Here is a 25,300-nt window from a genome sequence, read left to right as displayed (position 1 = left end):
CCCCTACCTCCACTGCCACCACCTATGGCAACCTGCCACGTTACGGGCTTAAATGTGTCTCCTAAAAGTGATATGTTAAAGTCTTAAGCCCCAGGACCTCAGACTGTGACCTTATTTGGAAATAGTGTCCTTATAGAGGTAATCAAGTTAAAATGAAGGCAGGCCTTCATCTAAAATGGCTGTTGTCCTCATAAAAGAGGGACTTGTGAGCACAGACAGACATGTACAGAGGGAAGACGATGCGAAGACCCAGGGAGAAAATGGCTACCGACAAGCCTAGAATACCTGTGGCCAGCAGAAGCCGAGAGGCAGGGGGCAGAACCTGTTCAGAGCTCCCTCCTCGGGAACTCAGTTAAATTCTGAAATTGCCATACTGTATCTTTAAAAAGTAACGACACTCTGGTACTTAAATAGACAGGCCAGGGGTGCCCTGGGACACCTGACCCCAGTGGCTCACCACTGGCAGGTGGGGTGGGGACAGTCTAAGCACCACCAGCAGGGGCCCCCTCTTCAAGCCACGACTACGCTCCCAGTCTGGGGTAGCAGGCAGGGCTGAGTGTCCCCCAAGCCAGGGCCCCGGACGGAAGCTGGAGCGCACAGAGAGCAGCAGGCCACGCACCTGAGACACGGGAACTCCACGTTGTCGCTCTCTGGCTGCCCCTCTTCTCTCACCAGCACCCGCTCCAGGAACCAGCCGCTGCCCCCGCCTTTGCCATCATGCCTGATCCTCACCCGCCTCACCTTCCGCATGGTGACCGCCTCGATGGTGAACTCGTCGGCCTTCGGAGGGGAAGACGGCAAGGCCGGTGGGATGGGCTCCCTTGGGACCCAAACACCAAGGGGAGACACAGACCCAGAAATCAGAAAAGCCGAGGCTGATGGGTGGGGCTGCTGGTCTGTCACAGGTGGATTGAGGGGTACCTGGAAAGAACAGGTCTAACCCCTCCTCCAGCTGCTCCCAGTGGGAAGTCTTTCCATGTCAAGTTCCCAACAAGGGAGGGCTGTATTTTCTGATTAAACAGTGGCCATTCCCTATGATCTCCTTCTAAAAGGCAGAGCCCTCAGGAGGAGGGATAGGATAAGCTGTTACCGGTCACTAACCATGTATCGTGACTTAATTCCTTGGCCAATCAACTCAGGCTCCTGCTGCAGAAGGATACCAGCCTGCTTCTAAGGGATGGCTGGGACTGACTGGGGAGGGCAAGAGAGCTAGTGGTCTTGCTAATTGCACAGTTTTGCCTGCCAATGGGGCAGCAGAAGTGCGGCAGGCGCTGGAGAGTTGCCAAGCCTACACGAGCACACCTGGGAGCCTCCCGGAACAGGAAGAGGAGGGTGCAATTGATTGATGGACAAAGGATTCAAAAGAGGTAGAAGAGTGGGAAAGGGTGGGTGTGGATGGGAGAGAGAGAGGAAATGTATAAATCTATGTGAAGTCACCCCCTCCAGCCCTCCCCAGATGAGCCTGGGTCCACCCACAACACTCAAATTATTTTGATCACCATAGTTTTCTTGTGTCTGTGACCCCAAGGTCAGCTGGAGTGGCCTCTGAGAGAGACCTCCACTCGATCTCCAGGGTTTGCCCTGCCCTCGCTGAGGATGGGGCAGCAGAGGCCGGAAGAGAGCCCAGGATTGTCCTGTCTTCTCACCGTCTGCAAATCGGCTTCACCTGATAAGCACCATGAGCCTCGCTTGACTGCAATAATGATCCTATTGAGCACCTGCTCTGTGATGCAGGCCAGGTGGTACAGCTGTGCTCCTAATTCTCATATCAGCCGGCATAGGTGGGCATCACTTCCCCATTTTAGATGTGGGGAAACTGAGGCTGGGGGACTGGAGCGACTGGCCCCACACAGGGTTTGCCCCCAGATCTGCCTGATGCTTTCCCTATTGCCCCACACCACCTACCAAGGAAACCCATTTGACAGGTGGGGAAAATGAGGGGGAGTACCCCACACATCAGTGATGAGGTTGGGGGCAGAACCCAGCTCTTTCACTCCCACATTTAGTATCTTTCTTGGTTTCTCCTTCAAAAAAGAATTGGAGAAGGTGCCCCCAGTGGTCATGTCTAGCGGAGAAGGCAAAAGTCCCAGCTATCTGCTAGCCTGGGTCCTCCAGTCCACAAACCAGAGGCCCAGCATCCCTCCCTTCCTGGCCACTCCTGAAGGAAGAAAGGTACTGCTCCTACCCCCAAATGTCCTCCTGTTCTGCCCCCTTCTCAAAGCTTACGGGTGGGGAAGGGACCATGACCCTTCCAGGGCGGTTCTCCAGGTTCCTGCTGGATCACCCCGGGAGCCCAGAGGGTGTCATGTGTGCTAGTTCGCTGATGGCCGGGGCACCGGTATCAGCTTCAGCAGAACAGGGAGGACAGGGCAAGGGGACTTCGGACCAGGGCCGGGTAGGTGGGGATGGAGCCGGCTGTACTCACGTTGCCCTTCTCAAACAGGTCAGTGTCGTTCCTGCTGTTGTACAGCAGCCGCTCGCCTGTGTCCCCCACGTCACCGTAAAGGCACAGGTAGACATTGGCATCGGTTCCCGCGCCTTCGAGTTCTCCAGTGCACACGGTCACACGGTACCGGGCCACTGTTGGGGAGAGAAAGGGACACACTGATGGCCCCCTGCTCCCAGCACTGGCCCTGTTGCTCCTGCCTCTAAGTGCCCCTCCCCTGCACCGGGTCAGCTGGGGCTGCAAACCCCATGCCACCCAGTCAAAGGGCAGCTCACCTGCAGGTCCCTCTTCCCAAACAAAGCAGAGGTTCCTGGGCCTGCTCAAGGATCAGAATCCCATGGGAAAGTCTTGTAGGAATGCAGCTTCCTGTGTCCCACTGAGACTTCCCCAAGTTTAGTTTCCCGAGGTAGGATCCCTAAAACTGCTTTGTTTATATGCCCCCCAGGAGACTCGGGGTGGGGCTTGGCAGTGTTTGGGGACCACAGGTCTGATTCAAACATTTTGACCCTTGATTCTATCCAACCCAGCAGACTCTTCTGTCTTAGGTTGTTCTCCAATTCGTATGTGTCCTGTCTTCTCACGGAAGAGGGCTTTTCTCTGTGAGCCAGACTGAGCTTTGCTTCCGAACGGAAAGGCACAAAATGCAGTCACTGTGGGAGGGGCAGCAGCTTCTCTCCCTGTTGAAAATGTGCCCTGGAGGAGACGGGCCGGCATCCCTGCACATCACCGCTTCCCTTCCTCACTCGGAATACGCTAGAAAGTGAAATTCATTCATTCATTCACTCACTTAATCATTCATTTGCCCTGTATCTATTGGCTGAAGCCCAGTAGGCACTAGGCACCATTATAGAACCGGGGTTCAACAGTGAGCAAGACAAACAGACTTCTGCTCCCATGGAGCTTCCATCAGACTTGAGAGTAGATGGGTGGAGAGGAAAGATGGACAGTGAAATCATAGCAAATTATGAACAGGAAAATTCCTGAGTTACGTCTGCAACAAAGATTACACAGGAGAGGGGTGCCCTAGAGTGGGATGGAAGTAGAGGAATTATGGTGAGGGAGTGAAGAGGATTTGGAGAGGCAGAAAAGCTTGCAGCAAGAAGTTGAACATCTGGTAAGATGCCAAGGATAAGAAGCCAGCCACAGGAAGCTCGGAGAGAAGAGTGTGCGAGTTAAGTGCAAAGCACTTCCATGGGGAGGAGGGGGCGAATGTTCCAGGAGCAGAGAGAAGGTCAGGAGGGCCTGGGTGAGGGGGGTTCGATGAAGTCCAGAAGTGGACCAAGGCCAGCATGGGGCAGAATTGGTATGACAGGTCAAGGTAAGAAGTGTGACTTCCTTTGGTTGTTTTTTTTTAATACAATGGGAAGTCATTCAAGGGCTTTAAGCAAAAAAGTAACCTGATCTGAATTATATTTTAAAGAGCACTCTGACTGCCATGCAGAGAACTGATTGTATGGGAAGAAGGAGTGACTCAGAGAGGCCCCTTAGCGGAATAATTAGAGTTGCCTAGAAAAGACAGGAGGGTGTCTAGGACTGGGGGTGCTGTGGAGATGGAGAGAAGCCAGTAGATTAGAGATATATTTTAAATGTAGAATCAACAGTACTTTGTGATGGATTGGATAAGTAATTGTGGCAAAGAAAAATCATGGATGACTCCTAGATTTTGGCTTAGGTAACCAGGTAGACAGTACTTCTAGTAAGAAGTAGGCATGCCTGAGGGAAGCATAGGTTTGGAGACAGAAATCAATGGTTCTGTTTGTTCATTATAAATGTGTGCTATTAGATGTTCCTAAAAGAGGCCAAGAAGGCACTTGAATATGTATCTGGAGAGTCAGGACTACTGACATTACATTGGTCATTGGCACACAGATTCCATTGAAAGCTATGAGTCCAGATGAGATCTCCCATAGAGAAGATTATGGAGGGACACCAACATTAGAGACCAAGCCCAGGAGAAGCTAGCAACCCAGATGAGAAGCAGCCAGTGAAGCAGGGGGAAAGAGTACTGATGGACATGTCTCTAAATCAAGAAAAGAGAGGAATGATCGTCTGTAGCAAATGCCACAGAGGACAAAGAGTGACTTTTGGTTTAGCTACATGGAAAGCACTGGTGTCAAGGACAAGAGCAGCCATAGTGAAATTGTGGGGGAAGGGAAGAAGCCCTATAACAAGAGTCTAAGTACAGAATAGGAGGTGGGAAATTAGATATAGTACCTGGATGCCTGGATGTAAACCTTTCCTTTAGTCTGTTGTGAAGAGGAATACAAAAGAGAAATAAGAGCTGGAGTGGGGTATGAGTTTAGAAAAGTTTTATTTTAAAATGTTTAAGTTATGAGGTACTAGATTATTATCTATAGGATCATGTAGAGGATGATGATCCTGTAGAGAAAAAGAAAATGATAACACGGGAGAGAAGAACTAGTTAAGTTATTTAGAGAGGAAGAAGAAGAAGGACCAGAGTATAGATAGAGGACTAGCTTTGCTAGGGTTCAAGAAACTACAACTATAGGGACTAGAGGGAGGGCAGTGATAAATTGTAGGACAGCTCTGAGTACAAACTGAGATATACTGAGTCATGAATTATTTTTTAAAGATTTTATTTATTTATTTTACAGAGTTTACAAGCAAGCAGAGAAGCAGGTAGAGAGAGAGAGAGGGAAGCAGGCTCCCCGCTGAGCAGAGAGCCCGATGTGGGGCTCAATTCCAGGACCCTGAGATCGTGACCTGAGCTGAAGGCAGAAGCTTTAACCCACTGAGCCACCCAGGTGCCCCCTGAGTCATGAATTTTAAATGAGACCAGTCTGCAAGGCTGCATGCTTTGCTACAGTGAGTCTACAAGGCTACAATAACTGAAAAGGTCATTTGTTGGCTTTACCTAGGATAGGGTTTATCCAGGTAAGCATGATAGAGAGATATAAGTACAGAAAAGGTAAGGGAAGGTTTAGAGGTAGGTTATAATGGTGGCCCATGCAATCCAAGCCATGTATACAGAAAATTGAGTATAAGAGAAGGTGATAATAAAATCAGTGAATTATAGGTCTTGACAAAGTTAAAAAAATGTTAGGGTGGGAAAGGCAAACCTATGGAGACGTAAAAAGATCAATGGTTGCTAGGGTTTGGGTAGGAGGGAAAGAAAGAGATAAATAGGCAGAGCACAGAGGATTTTTTTAGGGCAGTGAAATTAATCTGTATAATGCCATAATGATGGATACAAGTCATTATAAATTTGTCCAAACCCACAGAATGTACAGCACGAAGAGTGTTCCACAAGTAAACCATGAACTCAGGATGCTAAGAATGTATTGATGTAGGCTTATTAATTATAACAAATGTATCACTTTTGGGGGGATGATGATAAAGGAGAGGGTATGCATGTGTGAGGGAAGGGAGTATACGATAAATCTCTACACCTTCCTCCCAATTTTGCTGTGAACTTGAAATTGCTCTAAAAAAATAAAGTCTATTTTTTAAAATGAAGGAGCTAGTAAGATATTCCCAGATAAGCAATAAATATAAAACTCCATTGGTGGCTTTATAATGTATATAGATGTAATTTGTGTGATAGTATAGCACAAAGGAGGGGGAAGAGAACAAACCTATACTGGGGGAACGTCTTTGTGTATTATTGAAATTAAGTTGGAATTAATCTGAACTAGATTATTGTAAGTTAAGATGGTAATTGTAATACTCTGGGTAACCATTAAAAAATAACAAAAAATATATATTAAAAGAAACAAGGGAACTAAAATGGTCTTCTAGAAAATATTTCTTTAACACACAAAAAAGTGGTAATATAAAATGAGAGGAACAAAAAAAGACACGAGACATAAAAAACAAATAGCAAAATGGCATTCATAAATCCTGCCATATCAGTAATTACATTAAATGTAAATGGACTAAATATTTCAATCAAAAGGCAGAGTGTGGTTGTCATCCTGCAGAGACAGGATGGGTCCTTTCACCCCCTGTTCACTCAGATATCAAGGCTGATGATGCCACACATGTACCAAGAGTGAATATAAGATGTATCATGCACCTGATAAGGAGTTCTTGGGAAAGTATGGTGGATTTCCAAGAAGGTCCAAAAATGGCTTGAGAAGCAGGGAGGTGTGACTAGCTTGTGATTTTATGGTGATTAGGAGATAAGAGTTCCCTTGTGGGGGGATTGAGGGGGTCAGTTCTTGCATGGCTTGACCTTTCCACCAGTGCTAAGGGAGGCAATATCCAGTCTTCTTTTCAAACTGCCCAGATGTCAGGCAGAAGGGCGTGGGGTAGTGTAGCCTGAAAGATGTCAGCAGTCACACACCAAAAAAAGACATACTATTGCACAGAGATTGGCAAAATTGGTAATGGATCTATCTGCTATATACAGAAATACACTGTAGATTAAAAAACATAAATAGGTTGAAAGTAAAAGAATGACCACCAGAACTGGCTATACCTGAATAGACTTAAAATAAGTGTAAAGATCAAATTAGTAATTTTAAAGAACTACTCAGAAAGAAAAGCTCAGGCCTAAATGTCTTCATTATTGAATTCTACCAAACATTCAAAGAAGAATTAATATCAGTTCTTCTCAAATTCTTCCAAAGAATTTTGGAGAGGGGCTATGTCCAACTCATTTTATGAGGTCAGCATTATTCTGATACCAAACCAGACACAGATATCACAAGAAAAGAAAATTACAGACCCATTTCTTTTCTGAATATGGATGCAAAAATCCCCAACAAAATACTGGTAAACCAAATCCAGCAACATAAAGAATTATACACCTCGACAAAGTAGAATTTATCCCAAGGATACAAGTTTTAAAAATCAATTAATGTAATGTATCACATCAGTAGAATAAAAAAAGTATAACATGATAATTTCAATAGACTCAGAAGAAACATGACAAAATCTAACACTCTTTCATGATAAGAAAACCATCAACAAACTAGGAATAAAAGGGAACTTCATCAACCCATAAAGTTATCTATGAAACACCCCCAGGGAACATGTAATTAATGGTGACAGACTGGATGCTTTCTTTAAGGTCAGAAACAAGGCAAAGGTGTCTGCTCTCATCATTTGTTTTCAACGCAGTGCTGGAGGTTTTAGCCAAGGCAGTTAGGCATCCAGACTGGAAACGAAGAAGTAAAACTATCTCTGGGCACAGATGACATGATCCTCTACACAGAAAATCATGAGGACTGCACTCAAAACTATTTGAACTAATACATGAGTTCAGCAAAGTTGTAGAGTATATCAATATGCCTGAATCAATTGTATGTCTATTCTTTTGCAATAAACAATCTGAAAAGGAAATTAATAAAACATTTCCATTCAAAAGAGCATTAAAAGAATAAAATATGAAGACATCTAACAAAACGAGGGAGAAACCTATGCTCTGAAAACTACAAAATACTGAAAAAAATTAAAGATTACTTAAATAACTAGAAAAGCATCCCACGTTGACTGCCTGGAAGACTTACCGTTGCTCAAAGGCAAACACTAAGTGCTTTCAGCCTTCAGCCTTCAGCCTCTGCGTAAATGAAGCTGATACTTTTGTATTTAGCTTCCAGTGATAGAACTGATGGCAGGAAGAGGGAAGAAGAGCCTCTACTGGCCTGAGTACTGAAATGGAGAGGCACAGAAGGAAAAGAGGAACATGAGCCTCACTTATTCTTAATCCTGACGGACAGCTCTGCCCGTTCAGCTGTAACTGTCAGGCAATACCCAGAAGCAAACTGAGGAGGGAGACAGCAATCCCTCTGCCTGCAAATTCCAGTCCTGTTTGTTCAGGAGCACTAAGGTCCATTGGGCTGGAAGTTCTCTGGGCTCCTGATCTTCTCCAGGGGCCCCTCCCAGCCCACCAACCATTGGGGTCCCAAGCTCGTTCCCAGCAGGAAGTCCACAGACAATTAAAAAATAACTGTGTTGGGGCACCTGGGTGGCTCAGTGGGTTAAAGCCTCTGCCTTCGGCTCAGGTCATGATCCCAGGGTCCTGGGATCGAGCCCCACATCGGGCTCTCTGCTCAGCGTTCTCTGCCTGCCTCTCTGCCTACTTGTGATCTCTGTCAAATAAATAAATAAAAATCTTTAAAAAAAATAACTGTGTTGTTAGCCACCAGCAGTGAAAGACTTCAAACAAATGGGTAACTACCAGAGCCTCTTGTACTTTAATTTAAAAATGACAGCTCAGCCTGATTAACAAGAAGCTCCTCTTCTCAGCAGTTCAGTCCAGTGATCCCTTGCCCACTCATCAGCAGTGTGTAATCACTTCAGCTGCGAACGCAGGGGAGCGTGGCTCCTACCATCTCACAGAACTCCTGATCATAAGCAGTGCGTGTCTAGTCTGTGTCCCCGGGCCATGTTAGTCAGTGAGGTCACTCCTCAAAGCCTCTTGCTGTCAGACATGGCATTAATTGCTTCTTTGACTGGCTCTTGTTTTAGAAGTAAACCCGGAGTAACAGAATTCAAAATTAGAGAACTGTTTTTGTTTTATTTATCTATTTATTTGAGAGAGAGAGAGAACATGCATGCATGTGCCGGGGTTGGCGTGTGTGTGTGGAAGAGCTAGAAGAGGAGAGGGGGACGGAAAGGGACAAGCAGACTCTGTGTTGAGCACAGAGCCCAACATGGAGCTCGATCCCAGGACCCCAAGATCATGACTTGAGCAGAAACCAAGAGTTGGACGCTTAACCAACTGAGCCACCCAGGTTCCCCAAGAATGGTTTTAAATTGGTACTTATTTTATGTGAGTTCAAGGCTTTCCACTCAAGGGACTGCCAGGAAACCCTGCATGTTATTCACTATACCCTGGGGCCAGGTGGGGAAGTGAGACTTGCCATCAACTCTTTACTGTTACAAAGAAGCATCCAGAACACCAAAGGAGATCCAAGTTCCTGTAGAGGTGAGTGAGGATAAGGGGGTGTTCCAAGCACAACAGAAATTTATGTGGGCCAGATAAAGCATCGGGGAGATGGAATCCAAGTCGACATGGGCTTGAGAGTACTGCCAAGGACCCACCCAAGAAGACATCAAACTGCATTTAAAGCCAGAACAGACAGCCCTTCAATCTAATCCTGTTCCCCGGAGACTTTTTTTTTTTTTCATTAAAATGGTTCTTTGATAGTATTACAGATGACAAAAACCAAGAGCTATGACAGCCCCACATCTTGCACACTGTTTAAAATATGATATGCATGTTTACCCATGTAGCCTACAGACACACTCTTTCTCCCCACCCTTCCTACCACCATCTCTCCTTGTCTGTCAGATCCCTACTCAGAGAAGACCAAGCTTAAATGGCACCTCACCTGCAGGTTCTCCCAAAGTGTGGGCAGAAAGCTCATCTCGTCACAGTGTCTCTACACCATTCTCTCACTGAGTCCTGTCGGAGCCACCTTGAAAATAGCTCTAGAATTCACCCTCTTTCTAGTCTAGTTAATTCTTGCCCACTTTGAGTACCTCTTCTTCTCCCCCCTTGAGACTTCTTATAGGTTTGCTCTAAGATCCATCCCACACACCCATGAGTCAGGCCAGGAGAAATGTTGGGGAGAAGGAGCTATAAGGAGTTGCAGGATGGAGCAGAGTGTTACCAAGGTCATGAGAGGGCTGGGAGGCAGAAGCCTGAGCCAGGGGTGGGGTGCATTGCTCATTCATGGAATGATCCAAGAGAGGTACTGGGACCAGGATGTGGATGAGGGGATTTTCCACTCAATCACTAGAAGGAATAGGACAGAAGCTCTGAAGTTTTGATGTGCAAAAAAATTACTTGGTATGCTTGATAAAAATGCAGATTATCAGGGATAGCTCTCAAAGAATCTAATCAACGTCTCTGGGGTGCAGCCAAATTTGTCCCCCACGCCCCCATCCATATGTTCAAGTCTTAACCCAGGGTGCCTGGGGGACTCAGTTGGTTAAGCATCAGACTTTGGCTCAGGTCATGATCCCAGGGTCCTGGGATCAAGCCCTGCATCGGGTTCTCTGCTCAGCAGGGAGCTTCCCCCTCTCCCTCAGCCTGCCGCTCTACCTACTTGTGCTCTCTCTCTCAATCTGTCAAATAAATAAATAAATCTTAAAAAAAAATAGTCCTAACCCCCAGTATCTCAGAATATGACAATATGGAGGTAGGGTTTTTAAAGAGGTGATTAAGCTAAAATGAGATCCTATGGGTGCGTCCTCATCCAATATGACATAAAAAGGGATTAGGACACAGAAAACAGGAGACCCAGAGGGAAGACTGTGTGAGGACACAGCAAGAAGGCTGCCATCTACAAGCCAAGGAAAGAGGCCTCATAAGAACCCAAGCCTGCTGACACAATGATCTTGGACTTCCAGCCTCTAGAACTGTGAGAAATTAATTTCTGTTGTTTAAGCCTCCAGTCTGTGGTATTTTGTTACAGGAGCCCGAGCAGATTAATAGACTGCCCTAGAACAATGGCAGGAGTTGGGGGTCTAGAGAATGACTGAGAGACACATTATATCACTTTCAGGGGAAGAAAAAGTAACCAGAGGACACCAGAGATGGGATTGATCTGGGGCAGAGGTAACATCATGAGATGGCATGAGCCCCATGTCTGAGAGTGCAGAGGGAGTCTGGCAAAACCCCATCACCAGCCCCACAGTCTGTGAGGCGGGAAAACAGGTTTGGAGGAATGGGGTGGCCAGGCTTCAGTCAAGGTAAAGAGGACATGGAGGTAAAGAACATCTTGGGCATTCTAGGTAAAAATGGTAGATTTCTTTCTGGAAAAACCTCACTAAAATGACAATACACAGATATTTTCAGGACTTAACCAAACAAAAAATAGGGACAAGTACAGATAACAGCAACAAGATTTGGGGAGCTTGACAGCCCCTGGGAAAGTGATTAATACCTTAGCACAGTGGTTCCTCACCAGTAGCACCACTTAGAAATGCGTGAGACAAATTCCTGAATCTCACCCTGGACTTCCTGAGTCAGAAACCCTGGGCTTGAGGCCGTGTACTCCGTTGCCACAAGCTCTCTGGGTGATAACACTCAGGGAAGTTTGAGGATCCCTAACTCACCAGATAAGAGAGAACTGATCAGAGCTATCACTTGTGAAATTTGAAAGCAAAGGCTGAGGAATGAAAGCACCAGGTAACTTCAGAAACAGGACACAAGGAGCTGAAGTCAAGAGAACTGGTTAGAAAGATCAAGGAAGCAGGTGGGTCTCCAGACCCCCTCCCCATTGGTTCACATCTGCGGGCTCTGTTCTGGCGCATGAAGGGTTAGATCCGATGAGAACAGGAGTGTTTCTGCCTCAATGGGCTATATTGCTAAATCAAGTCTCAGTTTGGGGCAGAATCCTCTTACCTACCATGTTCCCAGGGAGATGGCTACCTTGCTGCCACCGAAAATAGTACACAATGTGAAAAGACAGAGTATAGCCCCTGTGCACACAGGAGGCGGGAGACCTTGTTCTAGGTCTGACTCTGTCTCCAACTGTATAATCAGGACAAGAACTCCTCGTTTTCCTGAGTTGCATTAGGCTATTTTATTTATTTATTTATTTAAAGATTTTATTTATTTATTTGACAGAGAGATGCAGAGAGAGGGAACACAAGTAGGGGGAGTGGAAGAGGGAGAGGAAGAAGCAGGCTTCCTACTGAGCAGGGACCCGATGTGGGGCTCAATCCCAGGACCCTGGGATCATGACCTGAGCTGAGGCAGATGCTCAACAACTGAGCCACCCAGGCGCCCCTGCATTACGCTATTTTAAAGGCCTTCGAACGCAAATATTCTATGGTCACATTTTTAATTACAAACGAAGAAGCATCAAGTAGATGACAGAAAGTGCTAATCGCCAGCATTGCCTAATTAGATGACTAGATGGTGCGATCTCTTAACAGATATTTGCCATGTGCGGTTTCTATGTTTTTGAGTATTTACTTCTATTTAAATCATTTCAACAAATACACACAGAGCTTCTACTGGATGTACAAATGTCTGAGGAGTGACGCTTTCCAAATATTGAGAAGAGCTACTAGAACGATGAGTGACATTGTTTTCTATATATTCTTAACTCTTGGTAATTTTGCGGTATTACTATATGATTTAAAAATTAAGGACTGCCACAGTGATAGCAAATGGGTTGATTATCTTAAGTGCCAGTTCCCATCAATTGCTGATGTCTGCTTAGATCAACTGCTAATGTCCGCTTAGATCAATTGCTAACGTCTGCTTAGAGTGCCCTGTAGGGAGCTTTGAAACTCATTTCAGACTCAGCGAGAGAGAAGGCTGTGATTGTTCAGTAATGTCTGCCAGAGCAAAGGACAGGACATGTGCTGTGCCTCAGTCTCTTCTGCCGCTATAATCTAGAGGCAAAATGATCTCCCTTTAGCCCTGAGAATGTGCAAACTGGACCCCAGGTTAAAAGCTTAGTTCCTCTTCTACGAGCCTTAAATAGACACAGAGGACTCATCCGGGGCCGCCAATCATGGCTTCTGGATACAGTCTTCCTTTTGGGGAGACTCTTGTGCATAATTTGAAGAGAATATTTCTTTAATGTTAGGAAGGCTGTGGAGAAGCACTGCTTGGAGAGGATTCTTCTCATCCCCTCACCCACCTGAAGAGCCATAAATGTCACCTTCCTTCCCCACACCCACCACCACAGAGCTCTGGCATCCTGTCTTAGGGATTCCCACAAGCCAGTCAGAAGGCTGGGAATTTTCTAACTCCACACTGGCATGTGGAGGGAGTGTGATGAGCGACAACAGATGAGACCATCCACTCATGGGCTGGACCCCCACGCACACTCCAACTAGGAGTTCCACCGCCTCGCCAGGGATAGAGAACTGGTCAGTACTCACTGCCCATTATCCTCCGCACGGTCGGGCCCTCGGCGGTCATTTCTCTCACGATCTCATTGTCATCCTCGTTGGCATCCAGCCAGCGATTGCAGTTGAAGTTATACTTGTCCTTGGTCAGAGTGTTCACCAGGGTCATCTGGAATGAAGTCCTGGGGTGAGCAAGAGGGTGGACCAAGACTGTATCACACCTTGGGGTCACCTTTCTGTTATCTTGTCCAAGGGAGGCCAAGGCCATCCCATTGAGATGACTCTTGTGGAAGGTGGTCCAGATTTCACATCTATCCCTCTTGCTCCCTGGAGACCCATGCTTGCCTAGCAGCCAGGCGACTGGGGGAGAAGGCAAGTCTCCTGAACACCTGAGCATTTTCTCAGTCAAATTTGGAGGTCCTCTCCCCATCAGGAAGTCCCCGTGTCTTAGGTCCAAATTTGGGTCTCACTGTGAGACCCATGCTCACCCACCCCCACTCCCAATGGACACAAAGGCAAACTTAGGTGACATGGTCATTAGAAAGGGACCATACCGGTTCCTCTCCCACACACCTCCCAAACCTCAGGATGGCAGACCTCACCCTTTCTAAATGCCATCCAGAACCAGGGCTCCTTCTGTCATGCCATGCCCGAATCTTGTAAAACCTGCCAAGATCTGGGAGCTCAATCTATAGGGAGAAATGACAAGGTTTGGGTGGACATAGTCAAGTGAATTGTGTTTATCTCACAGCTGACCCCTTCCCAGGAGGGCACCCGCTCTGGGCCGAGTCTTCAGCAGTGAGTATGGCTTTGCTCCAGCCACTCTTGTAGACTGTATCCTCTCACGCCCTGGCAACCAAGGGCACGTGAGGGCGAGACAGCTGTGTAGCGCCCAAGTTCAGTCTGGCCTGGCGAAACCGAACAAAAATAACTGACCCACAGCAGGATCCAGAATAAAGAAAATCTTCCAAGCAATAAACTCCTAGTAACAAAACCCGTTCGGCAACCCTGCAAATTAGCACAGGTCCACAGCCCCAGGACCCCACTGGGCACTAAAACAGACAAAAAGATCAATACAACAGTCATGCCCTTTCCCTAGGGGCCTGCAGTCTAGCCGGGAAGACAAATACATGAAGAGCAATGAAGTGAGTGTGTAGCAGAAGCAGCAGTGGGGTGCTCTGGGAAGACAGCTGAAAATTACAAATCATTCTCACCTAAAGGTCAGAGCACACTTCTGTTGGCAAAACAAGCCTTGCTCTAGTTATATACGCATCAGAAATTTAAAGCTAAATTTCTTTTAAAATATTCTACTATTTATACTTTCCTTTCAATTTGCTCCTCACTCTCTAATTCAGTTCAGATCAGGCGGTTTGACACTAATGCGCTCAGGGTCTCTGCTCTACAATGATTCCTCAAGTTTCTAGGCTCCTGAAGAAAATTCTATACCTGCTTCTTTCCCCCAGGCTTGGCTCTGGAGTGTTTGATTGAGGTGAAGGGCCAGACCCAAAGCGGACGCCTTTCAATCAATAGATCACTCTGGCACCCCTTGCAGGGGCCTGAATTTTGTGTAGCACCCGCTTGTCTTCACATTTGATTCAAAATCTGGCTTAGAGAACCATCCTCATGACAAATACCTCTTACATCCCTTCCTCCTTCCTCCTCCCTCCCGCCCCCCTTACACTTCCTTCCTACCCTAAATTTCTCGATTATGCCTGGTTTGAACCACTTGTTGTTGGGATTCAGGAGAATCTCGTCCGTCCGCCCCTTTTGCCCATAAATCTGGATGAAGATGGGAGAATTGGTACCAGCTTTCTTCAAATCGGTTGTCCAGACCCACAGGGACCAAGGGAATTCTGCAAAGACACGTCAAGTTGTCCCATAAAGACTTCAAGAGTAAAGAGTTTTTATGTTACCAGTGGGGGAAAAGAAGCAAATCAAAGGTGTTTAGGACTGAAGCGCAGACCATGCACAGGTGTGGCCCACTCTCAGAAACCCACTCTAACAGGTGCCAATATTAGGGATCCCAGGATTCCTTGCTGCTTGAAAGAGGGTACCTCAATGATCTTTTTAATGGCAAAAGCCTATAGTATGTTTTAAATAGGAAAAAGAGTTGACTCCTTGCACCCTGTGTATATCCAGAGCGCGCTGTGTTGAACCATTCCGTTTACCATCTAGCCCATCACATGAGGTTATTCAGTTTGGGGTCATGGGGGTACTGGCCATGGTGCTGACTGCGTAACTCTGTGTGGCCTGTACCTTGGAGAGACGGGCTTCCTGCGGGGCCCACTCCCTTCCTCTTTAGAGGAGAACTGAGAAGCAGAAGTGCACCCCTTCAAGCAGAGCTCTTGCCCAGGGGGCTGACATCCGGGCCTCTGCTGGCCCTGTCTGGGAGGACACCAGCCTCGGGTCCTCACCACCTACTTTTCAGCCTCTTCTTCCTGAGAGACACCATCTCGTAGAGCTGCCTCTCGATCAGCCCGTCCACCTTCTTCTCATCCAACCAGTTGCGGCAAAGGAAGGTCTGCTGGATGCCGGTGAAGGGGCACAGAATCACCACCTGGAAGGGGGTGTGGTGCAGATCATGAGTCTCCTGCAGCAGGTGCCCTGGTTGGGACCTCCTGACAGTGTTTGACAACCTCTTCATGCTAAGGTGGTCTACATTAGGATTCTCAGGGAATGGCACTTTTCTTCCTGTTGCTGGTCTCATTAAATCTTAGATCAAGAAATACCTCCCCCAAGGAGTCTTCCCGAGTAGCTATCATCCATCCTCCAATTTATCAGCCCAAATCTCAAATTCTTCCCCCTACACACAACACCCTCTTTGAACACTGTATTTCTTTACGCATGCCATAAAAATCTCAGTCCAAACCAGATGAACCGGTATACTAATTCCCTTTGTCTGTAGAAAAAAGGTTGATCACATAAAAAGCAATGAATATCTGGAATATAACACAAAAATAAACGACCTTCTTCTGGGCTTGAACCCATTCAAACCTCCTTCCCATACTTTCTCTACTCTACTCACATTCTCAACTCATGGGTTTAGAACTCAGAAGTGTACCCAGCCGAGGTCACTCACTCACTCACATTAGGTATGTCCAAAGGAATGTTCTTGTGACACTACAAAATTTTCTATCAGCCAAGAATTGACTATTCACTCTGCTAGATTCTCAGCTTTAACTTCTTTTTAATCTCAGGACTCTGGGATCATGACCTGAGCTGAAGGCAGACGCGTAACTGTCTGAGCCACCCAGGAGACCCCAAAATACTTGTTGACTGAGAGATTTATAATCTGAAGTGAAACAACACCAAGAATCAGGACAGTTTGTAACTACCAGCTAGCACCTGCGTTTGGCCCTTGGATGTGTGCATAGAACAGCCCTCATTCCTGACCATAAGCAAAACAAGGTGGATGGTCACATTACCAACCCAACTGCCCAATGAAAGGGCCTGCCCATGTGCTCTGTCACTGGTCCAAAGTAAGTAGGAAGCAGGAAGCAGGTCAGCGTTTGTACTTGCAAATTAAAGAAGAGGGGTTGAATCAGGAAAGGCCCCCCAATCCCCGGGGGGCATCCCTTACCTTCTCGCAGTACCAGCCTCTGTTGACGCCCACATTGCCGTGCCCGATGGAGACCCGACTCAGGGGACTGAGGAGGACAGCCAGCTCGATGTTGAAGATGTCTGTGCGGCCACGGTCAAACACACCGCCTTCCAGGAAGATTTTCCCACTGTTCTTATTCCCTCTGGCCCCATACATGACCAGGTAGATTTTGGATTTGGTCCCAGCCCCCCGGACATCCCCAGTGAAGACGGTGACCACATACGAGATAGCTGGTGTAGAAGCCACAGGGGAGGAGAAAGTGCCAGCTGGTTACAAAATCCACACCCCACCCCCCCACCGGCTCCAGCCTCCAATGGCCCTCCCTCCTCCATACATCCTCATTCCTCCCTGTCCTCCTGCCCCAGATGACATCCAGTGCCCCTCTCCGCTTCACATTATCTTTTTCAGAGTTTGTGTGTCCATGCATCTGAGTTTCAGAATAAACTGCAGGGATTACTCTGAAAAGCTGCCAGCCCTGATTACAAGAACTGACAAAGAGAAGGCAGAATTTGAGTTGGCTGAGAATAGTACTTGCTATTAACATTAATTACCATGTGCCTATTATTAATAGCTACCGGATGAATTCTGTTATGTCTGATTTAATTATAACAGCCAACTCCATTAATGGAGATTTATATCCAGGGCTATCTAATTCATTTTGTTTGGTCTTTTGCTCGTAACTTAAAAAAAACAACTTTTAATCGAGGGCACTAGTGTCCTCCTTGGCTACCTGACATGGTGGGATGAGGGAAGAATGAGGGAAGGAGAGAACACTGTAGTTGGGCCCTGTGGGGTTTTGGTCACTCAGGAGGCAAGATGAGGACATGAAGTTCTGGGCAAGCACCAGCAAAGGACAATTAAGCTCTGGGATGGGGCTGAGTAAGAGGAAACACTGAAGACAAGCATCTGGACAGGAAACTCTGCTAAGGTCTGGCCTCCCTTCATTATGTTCTGGAGTCGAAGGCAATGGCCCTTTAGTCCTTGTTAGTTCTCCTGAGCCTCCACACAGCCCTCCACCCTACCCCCAGGCCCACCCTTAGCCCCAGAGCCCAGAGAAATGAAAATCCCAGCTTTTCTTTGGAGCTAGCACGTGTGGCTTCGCAGATGCCTCCCTCATTTAGACATTTACACCCTCCTCTGTTCATCAAACGCCGATTGAGTGCTTACTACCTGCAAGGCCTCAGGGAGACTATGAAGATGGGGAAGGTGACCCCTTCCCTCAAAGAGGGGGTCTCTAGCTCCACTTCTCCAAAACACACAGACCCGGGATGTCCGCCCATGGCCCAGGCTACCAGCCATTCCCAGCCCTCGGCAGTCATTTCTTCTGCTCTCTACCACTGGGGACAAGGAAGAGTAACATGGTTAAGGGGGGTCATAGCAGACCCATTCTGGTATCTGTTTTTAAGTAAATACTTTGCAAGCCTCAGTTACAAATGATGTGTGAGGTTGAAAGGTGTTGGAGCAGGGGCACCCTGGATTTCCTGAGAGCAGTCATAGTCAAGGGCAAAGGAAGGGCATGTCCTACCCACAGGAAGGAGGGAGGACTCAAAGGGAGTGGGGGGTAGCACAGAGAGAAAGAGAAATGGCATCATAGTCTGAGGAGAAAGATGTTCTAAAGATAAAGAGAGAGAAAGAGTAAGGCCAGCAGGGAGGGGAGGGGAAGGCATGTCTGAGGTAGGAGAGGAGAGTGGGGGACAGCTGAGCAGAAGACAGGTAGATGAGGCGGAAGGGGGGTAATTGGGCATAGGTTCAGGAAAGAGGGACAAGTGTATGGATGAGGTGGAGGGGGATGGGTGGGGAGGTGGAAGTGGGGAGATAAGATGATGAAAGATACTCCCAAGAGCTGGAGCTGCACTGTGGGCAGTTTGCACATGGTGCCCCAGAACTTGGACATATTCTCTGTGCAGTGGTGGGCAACAGGAAGCTTTGTAGCAGAGCACGTTCTCAGGTGTGCACATTCACAACCCTGACTTTCTCAAACATCCATGACCTCCCATGCAGGGAGTTGCAGGTTTTCTGTGGAACTCATAGAGGTAGAGATAGGTGGCAGATCAAATCCTGGATCTGTCACTTACCAGCTGTGATCTTGGACAGGTCTCTTAACAGCTATGTGACTCAGTTTGCTCATCTGTGAAATGGGAGAGGTAACAGTTCCTATGCTATAGTCACTGTGAGGATTAAAGGAGCTGAAGTGGGTCAGGTGCCTAGCAGAGGGTCCGGCGTATAGTAAGCACTCAATAGTAGGAGGAGTTAAGGGCCAATCCGTACCCTCATAAACGTCCGATGGAATAGGAGTTCACATCCCGGCTGTATGCAGTGGATAACCTCTTTTGCCCTGGGACGTTAGTATTTGCTCAGGGGCATCTCCCCACTTCCTCTGGCAACAGCAGAGCCCCAGGTTCCAGCCCAAAGGGACAGAAGACTTTCAAGAGCAGGAGGAGTGGCTGGCTCCCACTCGATCGCCAGCCTCCAGGCCCATGCACAAGAACATGGTGCCTCGGGCAGAAACCGAAGTGTTAGCCAGTTGGGCCTCCCCTTTCTTCAGTTCTACCTGTGGTCTCAGCTCCACCCACTAAGATATCCCTTTGGATTTTGCCGTCGTCTTCGTCCAAGGCCAGCCAGCGGTTAAGAGGGAAGTCATATTTCCTTTTGTTCCCAATATCTTCAATGATAATCTGGGAAGGAGAAGAGAGGGAGGGGATGACCAGAGTCATGGAGGGCTCACCTGGTGATCGAATCCCTCCACCACCTGAGTGAATTCTGAGAATACACTCTCGGGATGCCTGGGTGGCTCAGTCGGTTAAGCGTCTGCCTTCAGTTCAGGTCATGATCCCCGGGTCCTGAGATCGAGTGCTGAATCGGGCTCCTTGCTCAGCGGAGAGTCTGCTTCTCCCTCTGCCTGTTGCTTCCCCTACTTGTGCTCTCTCTCTCTCCCTCTCTGACAGACAAATAAAACTTAACAAAAAAAAAAAAAAAAAGAGAGAGAGAGAGAGAATACACTCCCACCTTCTTAGTGGCCCTTCAAAGCTTCTCACAAGGACACACCTGGCACAAAGCACTGAGAGGCATGTGACGATGACTGGCAATGACTTCCCACTTCAACAACTGAATCACTCTTCCCTCTTCCGCTGCAGATCATTTAAAAAACTGAAGGCAGGAAATCTGGCAGGATGTAGCCTGTGAGACCCGAGCGTGAAGCCTAGATTTGCAGACTTCAACAAGAGTATCACCTTCCCCACCTGCTGAAGATTGGGATCCTAACCTTCTTGATGAGAAGCAGAGTCCATGCAAGGAGAACTATGAGCCCTAAATCAGGCACACAGAATCCTGAGATCTGGTGAGGAGGTCAGAAAACATCAGCCATGGACAGGGAGACTAATGGAATCAGCCATCTACAAAGCTTTCTCCAGGGCACTCACAATGTGAGGTAGGCTGGTGAGGCTGCAGATAAGGGGTTGCCGGGGGGAGGGTGTCTTTCAGAGTTTCCCAGGAGCTGAGGGACCTTCCCAAATGTCCCAGGAACCCAACTGAAAACCCACTCTAAGATAAGCAGACTGGTCCATCACTAGAACATGCCCTCTATTCATAGCACTGTACAGGGAAAGTGGACATGTCTGCCCAGGTGGTCCCAAGACTGCCCAAGAGAGAGGGGCTCTGATTTCAATGAAAGACTCATTTCCTAATATCAAAGTGTCTGTGGTGTACTGCCTAAGTCATCTCACCTTGTTTTAATTCCGTGTTCATTAGGGAAACTTCTGGGCCAAGGACTGTCTTCCTGAGGACACAACCCATTAAGGGGAGCCAGTGGCCTGAGTGAATGATTAGAAGCCACTGTCCTACCAGGCTTCCCTTCTCCGATAAATCAACATTCAGCCTTTGGTTTATAAATCAGGCCCTTGTGAGTTTGGTTGGTGTGAATCACCCTTCAGAGCCTGCCAATTTGATTGTACTCTCAAGCTGAGTGCCTGGAGACCATGGTGGCACAGCCCAGAGAGACTTCTGCCACTGAAGTCCAGCCTCTCCCAATTCTCCTGTCTGCACATTTCTCTGTGGCTTTCATCTCCATGTTAGGGGGAGATTGGGGAGTCAATGACAAAGGTCTGAGGCTTTAGCCTGCCTCCTATCCCCCTTACTCTGACACTCACAGAACTGAAAAAGCAAAGTGAAGGAAGATAGGACCCAGTTTATCAGATAGGCTGTCAAGTCTACTAATAAACCTAGATGTACAGCTTCACCATCTCTGTATTTAAATGTTCACACAGACAAGTGTGCCAGCCACGGTTTCGAGAGCCAGAGCAGCACCCTCCAGCCCACGGAGCTGTCATCCATAAAGGGCCTTCTACTGGCCTGGTGTCTGATGGAAATTCCTGACCTGAGAAGTTCAGCTAGTCTGAAAAATAGAACGGGCACCATTTAACACCTCCCCAGGACAAAACTAGCTGAATCACAAAGGAAAGAGGTGATATTTGAAACATAAATTTTTGAATAACAACCAAGATGTTAAAACTCCAAAAATACTGAATACAAAGAAAGGCTGAGAGAGAAGATACAGATTTAAGTACTGGTACAGAAAGTATAAAAGTCCACGGACAGGTCTAAAAATTTTCCAGGTGCTTATTACAATGTGTAAACAATCATCTATGAAAATTCGTGGCCGCCAGGTCTGCAGGATGAAGCTGGAGGAGGCTGGCTCCCCAAAAGCCAAATATCTGGGAGCATCGCACAGCAGGAAGGAGCAGAGAGGTGGAGGCAGGGAAGGAAATGACCAATGTATGGAGAGACTAGCCAGGGAGAGGGGGCACAGCTTCTCCCAAAGGCATTTCTGGCCTCTGCTGACGGGGGTCCTGGCTGACTCCTGACCGCTATTGCTCAGAGGGGCATACCCAAGGGTCCCTTCTAAGGGAGGAGGGGGCAGCTTTCCCATTTCTGTTCACGACCTGCTCAGACATCTCTGAGTTTTCAAGGCATTACTTGGAAGAATTCAGGATATCTCAGGAACGGTTTTTTTTTAACAGAAGAAAATGTCTGTCGGTGTTCCTACCAGATCTCGGCTTCACGGATTCTGTTGTTAAGGCAAAGAACGTTGTGGAAGACTGGGGAGATAGAAATCCCCTTCCCCATGACTGAGAGAAGCATACGCCGAGAGAGAGAGAGCGGGGGGGGGCGGAGTGTGTGTGTGTGCGCGCGAGAGAGAGACAGACAGACAGTCGGACAGACAGAAGCAATGACCAAATAAAAAACAAGAACGTTATCTCCTGGGGCCATACCCTCCCTCAGAAGACAAGCTCACGGGCAGGGCTTGCCTTCTCAGAGGCGAGAGGGAAAGCTGGGCTCATGAGACCCCGGGGAGGTGAGGCCTGTCCGTGCTGGAGCCCACTGTCTTCAGCAGCACCAAGGACACAGCGGAGTCATAAGGTGAGACCAGCCAATGGTGAAAGCCAGGAAGGTTCCACTGTCCCGAAGGAGAAGAGGAAAAGATGGAGCTGCCAAACAGGGTCATCTCTTCCCTGTTCTTTACTATGGTTCACAGACACTCCCAAGTGATCCAGGGCCTCTGGGCTTCCATTTTCGCACCCCCACTGCCCCCCGGGGTAAACACGTGTGGGTGAGCCCAGGGAGTGGGGCCTGGGGTCGGCAGCTTTTAGACGGATGTGGCGTGCCAGCTGTGATTCATAACCGCTCTCCCCACTCTGTACTGGAAGAACGTCTACCAATTTCATATGAACTGACTGGAACAGAGGCCTGTTCTGTGCAAAAGCGAACCCTCCCGTACACACGGAGTGGCGTAAGGAGGGGGACGGGTCTCCTCCCTCTCACCCACGTGCCAAGGTGCCCAGGATTCGCACAATCGGAGGGGGCTGCAGAAGGTTCCCGCCGTGTGCCAGCCATGACGGCCGGCAACGCACGTAAAACATGCCTCTGCTTTCAAGGAATTTTCAGTCTTCCCTTTAAAAATGCACATAGGTAATCCGGTAGAAGTGGCCCATGACCTGGGAGCAGCCGTCACCACCTCCCCAGAGCCACTGCTGAACTGTGGCTCCCTTTTAGAGTTCTAAGATTATAGGGCAAAGGACAGGTAAGTTTCGACACAGCAGAAAAAAAGGAAGACTTTCAGAGCTTATGAACTGACTTTAAAACAAATCTCAGCATCTAGGAGTTAGTAGGGAAGATCCCGGCTCATGGAAGAGCGAGAGAGTATTCTATGGGGGAAACTGAGGCCCACCTAAGAAAGGTGAGATTTTCTTTCTGTCGTGAGGCTATCCTTCCCCTCAGGCTCAAGGTTTCTCAGTCATCATACTGAAAAACTCTGTCAAATAATATAAATAACTGTTAATGTCAGCCTTTGAATGGTGAGGCCCTAACATTCTCTTCTTCCTCTGTACCTCCTCTCCTTTGAGCCCACCCATACCCCCGTAGTCCCTCATTACCACTTCAGACCACTGCTCCACCTTGGCCAACAAAGACCTCTGATGGCTTATTATGATCAGATCTGCAGAGACCCGGCCCACACCCACCTCCCTAATTTACTTCCCACTCCTCAGTCTGCTGAACCCCATGCTCTGGCCCAGCGCTACTCCGCGTCTGTGCCCCACACTCCAGCCCCTCCTCCTCTGCCCACAGGAGTCCTCCTCCCTGCCCCTCCGGGCAAAACCCTCCCCAGGGTACCCCCTGGTGCCCCGTGAGACACAGCTTACCCCCACAACCTTTGTTTGTACCTTACTCAAGACTTTTTATCTCCTGCTTTGCATTAAAGTCATGGTCATTCTGATTTCTGGTGTCCCAATCAGGAAATCTGGTCTGATCAACACTACTCTATTCGTGGGGATCCCAAGACAGAATGTTTGTTCACTGAAAGCCGGGCTCTCCCTGAAAGTTTGGGATATGATACCCTTACAGCAGAATAGGTATGATTATTTTAGGGACTTGACTTTTTTTTTTTTTTAAGATTTTATTTATTTATTTGACAGAGAGAGACACAGCGAGAGAGAGAACACAAGCAGGGGGAGTGGGAGAGGGAGAAGCAGACTTCCCACTGAGCAGGGAGCCCGATGTGGGCTCGATCCCAGAACCCTGGGATCATGACCTGAGCTTAAGGTAGCCGTTAACGACTGAGCCACCCAGGCACCCCTTGTCTTACTCTTTTAAGGAGCAGAATGATGTTTATCATAACAACTGCAGTTGGCGGCCACATAAATGTTTGTTGACTGTTGAGTTTTAACTGGTAAGGGAAGGACAGACCAAGCTTCTTGCCATCCCTGAATTTGACTCCAGGGGCCTCTGTCTCCTTGTCCTACCAGGGCTGGTGGTGCAGGCTGTGCTAACACCCCCGGGAGCACCAGCGGCGATCTCCTCATCGGGACTAACATGTGACACTGTGGAGGGAGTCCCAGCTGGGAGTCCAGAGGACCTGGGGTATGGACAAGCCTGCCACTGATGAGCCAAAGGGCCTTGGGCCAATCTGTTTACTGCAGCAGACGGACCAAGGAAAGGACCCATTGGTGTGTAATGTTCCATCCTGTGACCGTGGCTCTTCCCAAGCAGTCTTTGAACTGCACTGACCATTTGAGTTGATCAAAATTGTGGACTAACCAGACACGGAGGCCCAAGCCATGGGTAGGGGCAAGAGCTGGGGAAGGATGCCAGCGCCCCCAGTTCCGGGAGAGGCAGAGGCAGGGCGGAAGGGTGTGTGGGTCACCCTGAGGCCCAACCGCTTGAGAAGCACACGTGGGCAGATGACTAGAAGGGAGACCACCTATGAATGGGTCAATTATACTGGATTTTAGGTTTATCCCACCAAGCCCGTAAAGGTAAACACCAAAGGAGAGGTTGTCATGCGAAGTCTAAGGCAAACAGCCTGGCAGTTTCGAGGACCAGGAGCACTTGCTGTGCAAGCGTCAAATCTGGAGACAGTCAGTTCAACGGCCCCTTTAAGTGGCATCTCTGGGGAGCTGCAGGCCCGCAGATCCGACAGAGTGAGCGGAGGAGGGACAGTGCGACACGAAAGGTGGGAGAGACAGGATGCTAGAGCTGGCTGTCCACAGCCTGATCACAAAGTGCCTTTCCCTAGCCTCTGGCTGCCCACTTGCACCCATCGTGCCCGGGACCTAAAGCCCTCCTTCCTCCCTTCCTCAGGAAAATAGCAAGGAAATCCAGCACACTCGCCCACAGAGCGCCGGAGGTGTCTTTTGTCTTATCCCCAGGAAGCATTCTGGTTTGGCTTAAAGTAGAGGAATAGGCTGCTAGGAGCTTTTCAGAAGGCAGCACACCTTGGAGAGGGACACCTGCCTTGGTACTGGGGTAGGGTTGGGGGTGGAGAGCAGGCACATGGGGCCCTGACCTCACCCCTGCAAATGTGACAGCCGCAAAGAGAAGAATCGATCTCATGCTGAAAGTAGCCTGCTTGGCCTTCCGGTTCAAAATAATGTCTGATTAGCAAATAAGGAAAGAAAGAAGAAGGGAGGGGGAAG

The 25,300-nt window shown here is 48.2% G+C and overlaps 1 protein-coding gene across 1 annotated transcript in view; it reads right to left on the bottom strand.

The window, feature by feature from the left end:
• LOXHD1 (lipoxygenase homology domains 1) overlaps window positions 1-25,300 on the bottom strand; it is a 150,038-nt gene that overhangs the window by 78,304 nt on the left and 46,434 nt on the right. Inside the window, exons 7-14 of the mRNA XM_032859476.1 lie at window positions 19,384-19,507; window positions 16,812-17,062; window positions 15,653-15,788; window positions 14,924-15,084; window positions 13,834-13,920; window positions 13,265-13,400; window positions 2,426-2,580; window positions 620-780 (exon numbers count right to left, since the gene is read on the bottom strand). Coding sequence (XP_032715367.1) covers window positions 620-780; window positions 2,426-2,580; window positions 13,265-13,400; window positions 13,834-13,920; window positions 14,924-15,084; window positions 15,653-15,788; window positions 16,812-17,062; window positions 19,384-19,507 — 1,211 coding nt within the window. The remainder of the gene's footprint in view (window positions 1-619; window positions 781-2,425; window positions 2,581-13,264; window positions 13,401-13,833; window positions 13,921-14,923; window positions 15,085-15,652; window positions 15,789-16,811; window positions 17,063-19,383; window positions 19,508-25,300) is intronic.

The sequence above is a fragment of the Lontra canadensis genome, unplaced genomic scaffold, assembly GCF_010015895.1.
Source record: "Lontra canadensis isolate GAN:19392208 unplaced genomic scaffold, GSC_riverotter_1.0 scaffold17, whole genome shotgun sequence".
Classification (NCBI taxonomy): domain Eukaryota; kingdom Metazoa; phylum Chordata; class Mammalia; order Carnivora; family Mustelidae; genus Lontra; species Lontra canadensis.
Note: the sequence above shows the minus strand (reverse complement) of the source record. Positions and strands in the feature narration are given on the sequence as shown.